General features: G+C 36.9%; 1 protein-coding gene across 1 annotated transcript; it reads right to left on the minus strand.

Moving 5' to 3' along the window:
- Window positions 1-4,323: 4,323 nt before the first annotated feature.
- On the minus strand, window positions 4,324-13,106 carry LOC114641937 (olfactory receptor 1-like). The gene is made up of 2 exons (XM_028790955.2): window positions 12,851-13,106; window positions 4,324-5,336 (listed from the first exon to the last, which is right to left on the minus strand). Exon 2 carries the CDS (start codon window positions 5,323-5,325, stop codon window positions 4,378-4,380), a length of 948 nt encoding a protein of 315 aa, XP_028646788.2. The 5' UTR covers window positions 5,326-5,336; window positions 12,851-13,106; the 3' UTR covers window positions 4,324-4,377.
- Between the last annotated feature and the right edge of the window lie 240 nt (window positions 13,107-13,346).

Here is a 13,346-nt window from a genome sequence, read left to right on the forward strand (position 1 = left end):
TTGGAAGTTAAATTCAAATCATAATTGTTCGTAAGATGCAAAGACATTATCTATATACAAATCTTTAAGTGTTTTAATCCCAGATGTTTTTATAGGCATTGAATACTGTATAGGTTTGATAGGGTAGAAAAAGGTGATTATTATGTAAAGGTCCAACAGATAAGAGCTTCTCTGTCTTAAAGTGCTTCCTGCATTGGTTCCATATTCTGAGAGAGTGATGAACAATTTGATTATCACTATATTGATGATAATTTGTATTTACAGGGGCACAAAGCAGGGCATATAAAGAAGTACAGCAAGACTTTATTTCTATAGCAGACCAGGCTTGTGTGTGTTCATCAGTTGGTGTCAATTTCTGGGTCCTTATAGCTTGTATATTAGCTGTACAGTAATAAAATTGAAAGTTAGGTAGTGCCATGCCCCCTTCTGCTTTAGGTCATTGTAGAGTCGCCCTGTATATGTGTGGATGTTTTGAATTCCAAGTAAATGAGGTTACAATTGAGTTGAATTTCTTAAAGAACGATTTGTTGATGTATATATGGATGCACTAAAATAAAAAAAAAAACTTTGGAAGGATGTTCATTTTGGCAGTATTGATTCTCCCTGCTAATGTGAGATGGAGGGTAGACCATCTGTTCACTTCTTGTATAAAGTTTTCCATGCAGATAGCAAAATTTTGTTGAAAAGGATCTTCATATTTACTTCTGATGGTTAGCTCTAGGTATTTAAACTGATCTGCTAAAATAAATGGGAAGGTGTCCATTCTAATACTGTGTGTTTGAGAGTTCCATTTCTTTTGTTGTCAAGAGGTTAAATTCTGATTGCAAGACCTGCGTTTTCCTATAAAGTGCCTCATTTGGAAACCTGGCATATTCTTGATCTATTCCGGTAAATTCGCTGATTAACTCTAATGACTTTTTGGTTTCCAATTTATTTTTTTGGGAAAGATATGAAATCTGACCTCTTAAAAAAGCCTTCAGAGTTTCCTAGAGTACCTCTGGGGATACATTTGTCTTTTAAAAATAATGAATTTGCTCAGAGATTAATTCTGGATGGTTCTCATCAGCTAAATACAAGGGGTTAAGCTGCCAGCTACGAGATGAGTGTGCAGGGCACAGTGATTTAAGCTTCATGATCAGAGAGATGTAGTCAGACATAAAAATAGCATTGTACTTGCAAGATTTCATAGAGGGCAATAAATTATTATTAATAAAGAAATAATCAATTCTTCAGTAACTGTGATGTACTGATGAGAAGAAGGAATATGCTCCTGAGTTTGGATTTAAAAATCTAATTCAGTCTGATAAGTTATGATCCATTACAAACTGTGTGATTATGTTTGCATTGGTAGATGTTATCATCGCTGTAGATGAAGACCTATTCATGTTAGGATTTAAAACACAATTAAAGTCTCCAGCCATTACAATTTTATGAATATTCACATTAGCAATCTGCGGTGGGTTGGCGCCCTGCCCGGGATTGGTTCCGCCTTGCGCCCTGTGCTGGCTGGGATTGGCTCCAGCGACCCCTGTGATCCTGTGTTAGCATGTAACGGGTAGAAGAATGACTGACTGACTGACATTAGCAATAGATGCAAATACATTTTGAATAAAATATCCATCATCCACATTAGGTGCGTAGATATTTATCAAAATTACTTTAGACTGAAATAAATCGCCCTTCACTGTGACAAATCGCTCTTCAGGATCAGATACTATGTCTGATACTGCAAATGGGATGGATTGTTTGTTTGTATTAAGATTCCCACACCTCTAATTTTCTTTGTATAGCTGGAGTGAAAGATTTGGAAAGTCCAATCTAGATCTATAGATAGATAGATAGATAGATAGATAGATAGATAGATAGATAGATCTTTATTGTCATTGTCACTTTTTACAAAGGAACAATGAAATTGAAGGTGCAGTCGACTCAGTGTGAGGCATAAGAAAATATACAATTGCACTTGTTATATATACAAATTGCACTGGTTAAATGTACAAATTGCACTTGTTGACTTAAGGTCTATATTGCACATTGGGAGAATGATAAGGAGCAGTTTTATTCTGAGTTCAGGGCCATGATTGCTTTTGGATAAAAGCTGTTTTTAAGGCGGTTTGTCCTGGTTTTCATTGCTCTGTAGCTCTTGCCTGATGACAAAAGCTGGAAGAGGTAATGACCGAGATGTGATGAATCCTGTGAAATGTCTGTTGCTTTTTTGTGGCATCAGGAGGTGAAGATTTGTTCCAGAGTGGGGAGGGTACAACCAATTGTTCTCTCTGCTGTCCTGATGACCCTGTGGAGCACTTTCCTTTCTGAGGAAGTGCAGCTGCCATACCACACATAGTCCGTACGTGAGCACACTCTTGATGGAACAGTGATAAAAGGCAAGGAGCAGGTTTTTGGGGAGATGGTTCTTTCTGCGGATTCTCAGAAAGTACAGTCTCTGCTGTGCCTTCTTCAACAGTTCCATGGTCTTGGCGCTCCAGGTCAAGTAATCCAGGACTGCTGTTGCTTTGTAGCTGAAACTGGTCCATATTTATTAAGTGAGTCTCCTGTAAAAATACTAAATACTATCTTGGCATTTAGACCTGTTAGGTGAGAAAATACCTTTTTTCTCTTTAGATCATGATTGAGACCTTAGACATTCCAGCTCACATAGTTCACTGTTTGGTCATAGAGACACTGCTTCTGAACCTTTCAGGACATTTTGTAAACTTAAGTAAAAATAGAATGTTTTTTCATACAATAGATTTAACTTGTTGGGGTAAAATGAATAAATAAGAAGCAACTTGCTCTTTTTCTCCCCCAATAACGTTCATGAATATTTTTGATATTCTTTGCTGTTGTCCAGCTTTGGTCACCATAGATGCCCATTCCATCAGAAAACATGAGCGTTAAAAAAATGATGTAGTGCAAAAAACAGGAAGAGCCTCCTGACAGGATCGAGCTTTTGAATTGAAGATACTGCAGAACTCTTGATCTATGAATGACAGTGAGATGTGGGTGTTCAATTCAGAGGCTTGATCCGTGTGATACTTTAATTTTCTGAAAATATTTATTCAACAATATATTAGGAAAAGATTGCATTTTGCTCATTGTGAGCATATAGTGTGTCTGGATGAGTTACATGTGGGTTAACGTGAGATTTTTTAAAGTCTTCTGACAGCATTGAGCTTTTGGTTAAAGACAGAATTCTTGAACCAATGAATGAAATGGAGAATAAGTCTTCAATTCAAAAGCTTGATCCTGTTTGAACAAGCTTCCAGCCTGTGCAGTTCATTAATTTTCCAGAAATGTTTATTTAACAATATTTTTAGAAAAATTGTGAAAATACAGTTTTTCTGCATGACTTGACATGTGGATTAACATGAGATGCTTTTCATGAACCTTTTCAATAATGTTTGCTGTTGTCCAGCGTTGGTCAATATGGACACCCATTCCATGAGACACTTTGTTATTTCCATTCTGCTTTAAAACACAAGATTAAAAAATTTTCTCAGCCATCACTACAAACCACTTGGAGTAAGTAACATATTAAACAATTATCATTTTTTGGATGGAGTATTCCTTTAATAGATGGTCTCATTACACAGTTTCCAAGATTGACAAGGTAAACCCATGAGTAAAAGGTTGCATAATGTATCCAAAATAACTTTTATTTTTTATAAAAACATAAATTTAAAAAATTATGTAGTGATACATACAAATAGCTTTAGACATCAGTAAGTGTAATATTTAGGCCTGTTATGATAAATTGTTTCACAGATATTTTGATATACTGTAAATAATTAAGTATAGTAAGTATAGTGTTCTGTATTCTCTTTGGTGGGCGGGCGTCTCGTCTATTATTAGTTTATATTTTGCTGCCATAAAAAGTTCCAACTCCAACATTTGGTGCCTTGGCTGCAAGAAATGGACGGACATATACAGTATAATAAATATTTATATAAATACGAACATGGACCTTATACAATTTTAAAACTTGAACACATTTTTTCTGGGATTTATGTGCAATCAGAATGGTGAGCAGTTGAGAAATGAAACCATAAATCTAGATTCAGTGCATAAATTATGAAATCTCATCACTGATAATGAAGGTGTTACTGTCTTATGTTTACTTAATGAATTATTGATAGTATGTTATTCTTTTTGTTTTATATTATCTGTTTTATTTACATGATTGTAGTCCGTTTTTTGCCATGCTATATTAGTAATTATCATGTGATTCATTTTCCGAACAGGAGAATAGTATTATTTTTTTTTGCTGTATCTGGAAAATCTATTGTTCATGTTTTTTATTCAAAAATCCCATCATGTGTCCATTTTCAGCAAACATTTGTTCCCTGCCATTGTTGCACATTTTATACACTGGTTCTGCTAACTGGTATTTGGTGATGTTCGTATTGCCATAAAAAGTTTGGAAATAGTGTTCTTAATTTCTGTATTCCTGAAGCTATAAATTATAGGATTCATCATGGGTGGAACTACATTGGCTACAATTACCAGAGTATTATAAACCTCCATGGAAAGTTTCACTCCAATTCCTGGTAAAATGTATGATATCATTAATGGCAGATAAAACAACCCCATTACCATCAGGTGGGTCATGCAAGTGCTTAAAACTTTCCTCTTTCCTTCCACGGATGTGATCTTTAATGCTGCCTGAGCAATCCGAAAGTAGGAAAAAAGGATTAGTGCTATGGGAAAAACACCAAACATAGTAGCGGTGGTGGACAAAAGGACTAAATACTTGGGATTATCAGTGCAGGAGATACGTACCATTGTGGCATAATCACAGAAGCAATATGGCAGGATGTTAGTGACACAAAAATGCAGCTCAGTGACAAAGATCATGTATGGTGTACACATTATAACACCAACAACGTTGGATAGGAAAATACTCATCCAAACGAATTTATTTGTAACCAATGAAGGGTACTGCAGTGGATAAAGCACAGCAACAAACCGATCACATGCCATGAACACAAAAAATAGTGATTCCACAAACTCCAAGTAAAAAACGATATACATCTGCAACAGACAAGGGCCATAGGGAACTATAACAAAGTCTAAAAGAACGGCGACCATTTTAGGAATAATATTCGAGCTGTTCACTAGGTCGACAACTGCTAAGGCACTGATATACAAGTACATTGGTGTTTGGAGATGATTGTTCATTCTTATGACCAGAATTACCAAGATGTTTCCTAAAAGAGTCACTAAATAGACAAAAGAGAGAATGGCGACTGTGAAGGTTCTCTGCTCATATCGGATTTCACAATGCAGGATGAATTCAGTCACAGTGATGGTGATATTGGTCATCATTGTTGATGATACTAAAAAGAATATAAAAGAAAGACAATTAATTAATATTACTCAATCTGTTTATGTATTAGTTTTCATAAGTAGATTTATCCAGTGTGAGTTCCAGGAGATCAAAAACGAGCAAGTCAGTGTAGAGATTGCCACTGCTTAACTTAAACATTTCTTGTCACTTCATAGTGTTCTTACAGCTTTTAAAATATAAATAAGAAAGTATATTAGAATTTTAGTGCAGTTGTTTCCAACATGGGGTCTGTTTGAACCGCCTTAGCACGTGGTCCATGGCTGGGTCATCAATTTGGTATGAAGTGCTTTAATTTGCACTGATTCTTCCTACACTTTTAGAAATTGCATATTATATGCGACAAAAGGCCTTATGGCTTATAGCAATGTCTCTTGAACTGTTGGACCTGTTTGTGGTGGGTGTGCAAATGCTTGTGTAGTGACGCTCTCTGTTCTGATAGCCCAGATTTGGACTGTCCTGCTGCCACCCTCCATCACTATTTATAATTCACTGGAGACGCGTAAACTCGGGTGTGACTGTGTCAGTGCGACTAGCGGTAGAAGAATTATCAAAGTGATAACGGTAAAGGAATTAACACTAGAATTACCAGATCTCGTAGATCCGGCCCACCTTAAAACCGTTCTCACCTCTCTTTTGTCTTCTAAATGTGCCGATTAAGAGGAGCAGCGAGCAGCCGGCTATTCCATCCCCCACCGTCGCAGAACGTTCACTAAGTTTTCCCAGCTCATGCCTTGTTTGATTATCTGGAAGTGACTGAACTGCTGGAGTTTTAGAATGGAAATAATAGATCACTATTTGGAATACATGCATTTCATGTGAGTTCCGTTTCTACAGTAATCTGTGTAAACACATTGCTAAAACAGAAACTTTTTCATATTTTAGTAATAAATGTTACAAAATGTAGGCATAAACTATACAATCTGTGAAGCCTGAAGTTCAAACATCAAATAAACACTTTCACAAAAGGTTCAAGGATGATACAACACCTTACGTGGTTTAACGCTACAGTTTGCTGACTTGGACCACAGCAACCCTGCCATGCTACTGAGACGTGAGTTCGATTCCCAGCTTTGAAGAAAGTGTTTTTTTTTTTCCTCAAACGGACATTAAATTTATAAATTGGTATGCGCTGTAAATCGTTAAGTTTAAAATGTCAATCACGGTTATTTCTGTTGATTAATTCATGCTTTTTTACTTAGAGTCAGAACAGGAGCTTTTTCAGCTTATTCAGCTTCTGATCTGACTCAAACAGCGCCAGTATAACTTCACACCCGATCTGACGCTGTTCGTTTTCAAATAATATTGCATTACTTCGACGATGTTTTCTGATTGGTACTATTCGCGTCATAAAATGATTTCTTCAAAACGTCACATATATTTGTCTCTTTCTTTTTTTAAAATGTGCGTTGTAGCACTCAGCAACTGGCCACCTCCATGTTCTTGCGCACACTAAATAAGACAGCGCTATATGCAATCATCAGATTCAAATGTTAACAGTTAACAGTTATATAGCACGGAATGGAAATCAGCAGTTCTTAGCATTCCACCACGCAAGCTGTCATATCAACCGCCTACTGTAACTTGCTTTCTTTCTGCTTCGGTTATAGTCTTGAATAAAAGTGCACTTGTTTTGTTATACTTTTACATCAACATATGTTCCTGTGTTTGAGCTACATGGGCATACTCAAAAAATACACGTGTAATGCCACGAAAAGTGCATGCAGACACTTCAGTTCGCAAGCATTGGTACGACAATGCAGTCACAAGTACACTGCAGAGCTTTAGCGCGTCTTTATGTGAAAACAGCAGTGTCAGATGGGGAGTGTCTGATGATTGCATATAGCGCTGAAGTTACTGCTGTTTACTATGCTTTCCTCTGCATGTCCTGGAGTACAAAAGAAACAGCATACAGCAACACGTGGAGACTGGCAATATTGGGGGAAAAAAACATGTGGTCGTATGTATCGTGATACACTGCAGAACTATAGCGCGTCTTTATGTGAAAACAGCAGTGTCAGGTGGGGGGCAGTAGGGAAGGATCCTGAATGCGACTGAGACAATGAAAAGTGAATTTAAAAAAAAAATAAAGCTAACCTTTACAAATATCATAAATTACACCGGCTGTTACAGACTGAAATCAAATGTATCTTTTTATTCTAAAATAGTGAAAATAAGAACACTTTTCAAAAGGGAGTTGTGCAGGATTGAACTCAAAACCTTCTGATTCCTAGTCAGCGACTGATACTGTTGCGCCACGGAAGCAGTGATAGCTAATGAGTGTCAATGTCACACACTAAGGCGGGTTTTTTTGGCGGTGGCTTTTTTTTGTACCTTTTGTGAAAGTGTGTCTTTGATATTTGGACTTCAGGCTTCATACATTATATAGTTTATGCCTACATTTTGTCAATTGCTACTAGAATATATAAAACGTTTCTGTTTTAACAATGTGTTTACACAGATTACTGTAGAAATGCAACACATATGAAATGCGTGTGTTCCAAATAACAATCTTATTATTTCTACTCTAAAACTCCACTTCACTCCCAGATAATCAATCAAGGCATAAGCTGGGAAAAGCTCATTTACGTTCTAAGTCGTTGGGGGGATGGAATAGCCGGCTGCTGGCAGCTTGTCTTTATCAGTACATTTAGATGACAAAAGACGCTGGCGGAGAGGTGAGAATGGTTTTAAGAAGCGATTTAAGGTGGGCCGGATCTACGAGTTTTCTCGTAGGCTCTGGTGATTCTAGTGTTAAAAAGGACTGGATCTGCCAGTCTAACAGCAGGAATACAAAAATAGTTTTCATACACCATGGCCACAGTGCAGTGTTGGTGACAGGGCTGTATGCTTAATGCCGTTTCACCGGCCGTGAAAAAATGGTTTACAGCATAAATCTCAAACAAAGGTGAAAAGAAGCTTTGGATGAACTTTCTCTTGCTTTTCATAGCACTATTTTAAAGTAGTTTGATAAATCTCAATCTACTGGTAGTGTGGAAGACATTTTTGTTGGACCATTTATGTATGAACACCAGAAAATATCAAAAGGATGAAACAGCAGGTTAAATCACTCATGGCTCGCAGATCACTCTGTCCACCATGTTCTCCTATCCACACATAGAATTCTGTATAGGTACTAGAAGCTGTGCAGAGGACAGTAACCATGTGCATCCCACAGATTCAAAGAATATTAGCCTGTTTAGTCTCGACCAGAGGTGTTGCCCTGGGGACTTAAAACAGGGTTTCAAACATCCTCAAAGTCATTGATAAAGCAGATTCAGCAGAATTCTTTCACTTTAATGGTGAATCACAAACTCGAGGACATCTTTGGAAATTAAGGAGAAGTGCGTTTAGGACTAAAGCCAGGAAGCACTTCTTTATGCAAAGGGTTGTAGCAATCTGGAATAAATCACAGAGACATGTACTTGAAATAGAAACCTTGACAACCTTGAAGAAGAATATGGATGAGACATTGGGACAGTTTAGCTATTAGCTAAACAAACTTGATGGACTAAATGGTCTCCTCTTGTCAAATTTCTTATGTTCTTATGTTTTACACTTACATACAGTACATACACATACATAAGTAAAATATTGTTCATTAAAATATACTCCCTAAATGGGTTCAGAAAATTATTTCTTAAATTGCTGTGAAAGCTTTTTTCTAATTCAATAACAAAAGCAAGCATGCCTTAAATGATAATACCACATAAAAGGAAAAAGTATTTTTTAAACAGTTCTGATCTCATCTCATCCTCCAAAACTGCTTTTCCTGGTTGTGGTGTTTTAACACTTCAACAAGAAATAACCTAATTCTCCCTTGAACGTTTTGTTTTATATAATGCTTTTCAGCTAATGACGATGAACAATGAAGCACATCCTCACAACGAGGCTTTTGCAGAAGAAGTCCATTCATACATCAATTTTTTAACCTGCTATATCCTAACTCATGGTCAAGGGGGTCTGCTGGAGCCAATCCCAGCCAGCACAGGGCGCAAGGCAGGAACCAATCTTGGGCAGGACGCCAACCCACTGCAGGGCACATACACACACACACACCAAGCACACACACTGGGGACAATTTAGGATCGCCAATGCCCCTAACCTGCATGTCTTTGGACTATGGGAGGAAAGCCACGCAGACACGAGGAGTACAAGCAAACTCCACGCAGGGAGGACCCGGGAAGCAAATCACAGGTCTCCTTACTGTGAGGCAGCAGCGCTACCACTGCACCACCATGCCACCCTGCAGAAGAAGTTTGTCACAAAATGCAACTGGGGCTTGTTTATTCCAGCAGCAAAATACCTGCATGATGCCTCACTGGCATGGCTCCTTTATCTTTACCCAAAACAGAGTTCTTGTAATGCTTGTAGGTATTTGAAGTGGGGTTGTTGCTTTTGTTTGTTACGATATTTCTGTTGTTAAGACACTATGTGTGGCTATATTTCAGGTCATAAGAGTGTGTGAGCCACAGTGTACTGCAATAGTTTATACTTGGCAGGGCAGAGTTATTTACTTGCATATTCATTTGGTTTCGAACCTCTTTAGACTGGAGTTTGCATATTCTCCCTATGTCTGCAATGGTTTCCAGCAGGTGCTCCAATTTCCTACCACTGTCCAAAGACATGCAGGTTAGGTGTGTGTGCTTGGTGTGTGTGTGTTTGCTCTAGCACTCTATGCTAGCTGGGATAGACTCCAGCCAAAACCTGACCATGGCCTGGATTAAGCAGGCAAGAAAATGACATGATGTGATAACTCGGTAACTCTTTAAATCATTATATCTTCTGTTGTCAAGAATATAATTTATAATCTTTTAAATAGCACAATACATGAAATAAACTGAAAATATATCTTATTCTTTTTAACAAAAGTGTTACAAATTAAAAATACCAATTGCAAAATAATTATTTTTCAAATAGTTGTATACTCAATTTAAAAATAAAATGTGTCTCTTGGAAAAGAAACATAGGCTTAGATAAAATAGCACTTAGTTTGTTAATGCTCAGTAGATAATAATAAATGTATGGTTACAAGTATTTTTAACAATTTTTTTTTCACATCTATAACAAAATCTTGCCAGTCTCTCATTTATTTTGAATAAATAAAATGATTAAAATGACTGTTGTGCATGATTTAATTTTCTCTGTCTAAACAATATACTGTACATAAAATGATCGCTTTTCAAACGTATTGGTATCTTTTAATTTACTTTATTGATAGAGAGAGAGAGAAGGAAATGCACTATATAATAGATAGATAGATAGATAGATAGATAGATAGATAGATAGATAGATAGATAGATAGATAGATAGATAGATAGATACAGTGGTGTGAAAAACTATTTGCCCCCTTCCTGATTTCTTATTCTTTTGCATGTTTGTCACACAAAATGTTTCTGATCATCAAACACATTTAACCATTAGTCAAATATAACACAAGTAAACACAAAATGCAGTTTTTAAATGGTGGTGTTTATTATTTAGGGAGAAAAAAAATCCAAACCTACATGGCCCTGTGTGAAAAAGTAATTGCCCCCTGAACCTAATAACTGGTTGGGCCACCCTTAGCAGCAATAACTGCAATCAAGCGTTTGCGATAACTTGCAATGAGTCTTTTACAGCGCTCTGGACGAATTTTGGCCCACTCATCTTTGCAAAATTGTTGTAATTCAGCATTATTTGAGGGTTTTCTAGCATGAACCGCCTTTTTAAGGTCATGCCATAGCATCTCAGTTGGATTCAGGTCAGGACTTTGACTAGGCCACTCCAAAGTCTTCATTTTGTTTTTCTTCAGCCATTCAGAGGTGGATTTGCTGGTGTGTTTTGGGTCATTGTCTTGTTGCAGCACCCAAGATCGCTTCAGCTTGAGTTGACGAACAGATGGCCGGACATTCTCCTTCAGGATTTTTTGGTAGACAGTAGAATTCATGGTTCCATCTATCACAGCAAGCCTTCCAGGTCCTGAAGCAGCAAAACAACCCCAGACCATCACACTACCACCACCATATTTTACTGTTGGTATGATGTTCTTTTTCTGAAATGCTGTGTTCCTTTTACGCCAGATGTAACGGGACATTTGCCTTCCAAAAAGTTCAACTTTTGTCTCATCAGTCCACAAGGTATTTTCCCAAAAGTCTTGGCAATCATTGAGATGTTTCTTAGCAAAATTGAGACGAGCCCTAATGTTCTTTTTGCTTAACAGTGGTTTGCGTCTTGGACATCTGCCATGCAGGCCGTTTTTGCCCAGTCTCTTTCTTATGGTGGAGTCGTGAACACTGACCTTAATTGAGGCAAGTGAGGCCTGCAGTTCTTTAGACGTTGTCCATGGGTCTTTTGTGACCTCTCGGATGAGTCGTCTCTGCGATCTTGGGGTAATTTTGGTCGGCCGGCCACTCCTGGGAAGGTTCACCACTGTTCCATGTTTTTGCCATTTGTGGATAATGGCTCTCACTGTGGTTCGCTGGAGTCCCAAAGCTTTAGAAATGGCTTTATAACCTTTACCAGACTGATAGATCTCAATTACTTCTGTTCTCATTTGTTCCTGAATTTCTTTGGATCTTGGCATGATATCTAGCTTTTGAGGTGCTTTTGGTCTACTTCTCTGTGTCAGGCAGCTCCTATTTAAGTGATTTCTTGATTGAAACAGGTGTGGCAGTAATCAGGCCTGGGGATGGCTACGGAAATTGAACTCAGGTGTGATACACCACAATTAGGTTATTTTTTAACAAGGGGGCAATTACTTTTTCACACAGGGCCATGTAGGTTTGGATTTTTTTTCTCCCTAAATAATAAACACCATCATTTAAAAACTGCATTTTGTGTTTACTTGTGTTATATTTGACTAATGGTTAAATGTGTTTGATGATCAGAAACATTTTGTGTGACAAACATGCAAAAGAATAAGAAATCAGGAAGGGGGCAAATAGTTTTTCACACCACTGTAGATAGATAGATAGATAGATAGATAGATAGATAGATAGATAGATAGATAGATAGATAGATAGATAGATAAACATGAAATACACTCTATAATAGACAGATAGATAGATAGATAGATAGATAGATAGATAGATAGATAGATAGATAGATAGATAGATAGATAGATAGATAGATAGATAGATAGATATGGAAAGGCACTATATGATAGATAGATAGATAGATAGATAGATAGATAGATAGATAGATAGATAGATAGATAGATAGATAGATAGATAGATAGATAGATAGATAGATAAACATGAAATACACTCTGTAATAGATAGATAGATAGATAGATAGATAGATAGATAGATAAACATGAAATACACTGTATAATAGATAGATAGATAGATAGATAGATAGATAGATAGATAGATAGATAGATAGATAGATAGATAGATAGATAGATAGATGTTTTTTATATAAACTCAACTGACTTAAAACCTGAAGCCATTAACCTAAATTTGGAAATTAAAAAGACATTTCAGCAAATCCAATTGACAAATGATAAATCTGTTAAAAAGTAACCTTCAAGCTTTCCCTGTCCTCCAGAGTTGGATTAAGCAGATCTGGGGAGCCGGCTGACCCGTGTTGTTCTGATCTGTGATCGTTGTTGGCTTAAATTTTCCTTCTTTTATTGCAGAGAAGAGATGCCAATTTTGGAGGAAACTTCATTATCTTGCAAATGTTTTTGTTAATAATTTACACAAAAATGTTTAGAAAACAAACATAACTTAATGCTAATATCTGAATAAATGACATAGAATTTGTGCCACCCAGAGTTAGAGTGATGCCCTTGTCTTTCAGTTTGTTTCTACTGGGATGCTTACCTATTTAAAGTGATCTTGTTCTCTGGGGTCTGTTTAAAAACAGCGGATGACACAACCATGTTATAATGATGTGCAGGATCACCCAAAGGAATTTGACTTTTAATATCACAATAAACTCTTCTAAATATTGTAGCAAGCAGTTACTCAATGACTTGATGTCCACTTAATTTTTGTATTATTTGTTCAGCTTGATG

The sequence above is a fragment of the Erpetoichthys calabaricus genome, chromosome 4 (genome assembly GCF_900747795.2).
Source record: "Erpetoichthys calabaricus chromosome 4, fErpCal1.3, whole genome shotgun sequence".
NCBI classification, from domain to species: Eukaryota; Metazoa; Chordata; class Cladistia; order Polypteriformes; family Polypteridae; genus Erpetoichthys; species Erpetoichthys calabaricus.

What these genes read in the sequence shown, in the direction of transcription:
- LOC114641937 (XM_028790955.2), bottom strand. Translation starts at nt 5,325, where the DNA reads ATGATGACCAATATCACCATCACTGTGACTGAATTCATCCTGCATTGT.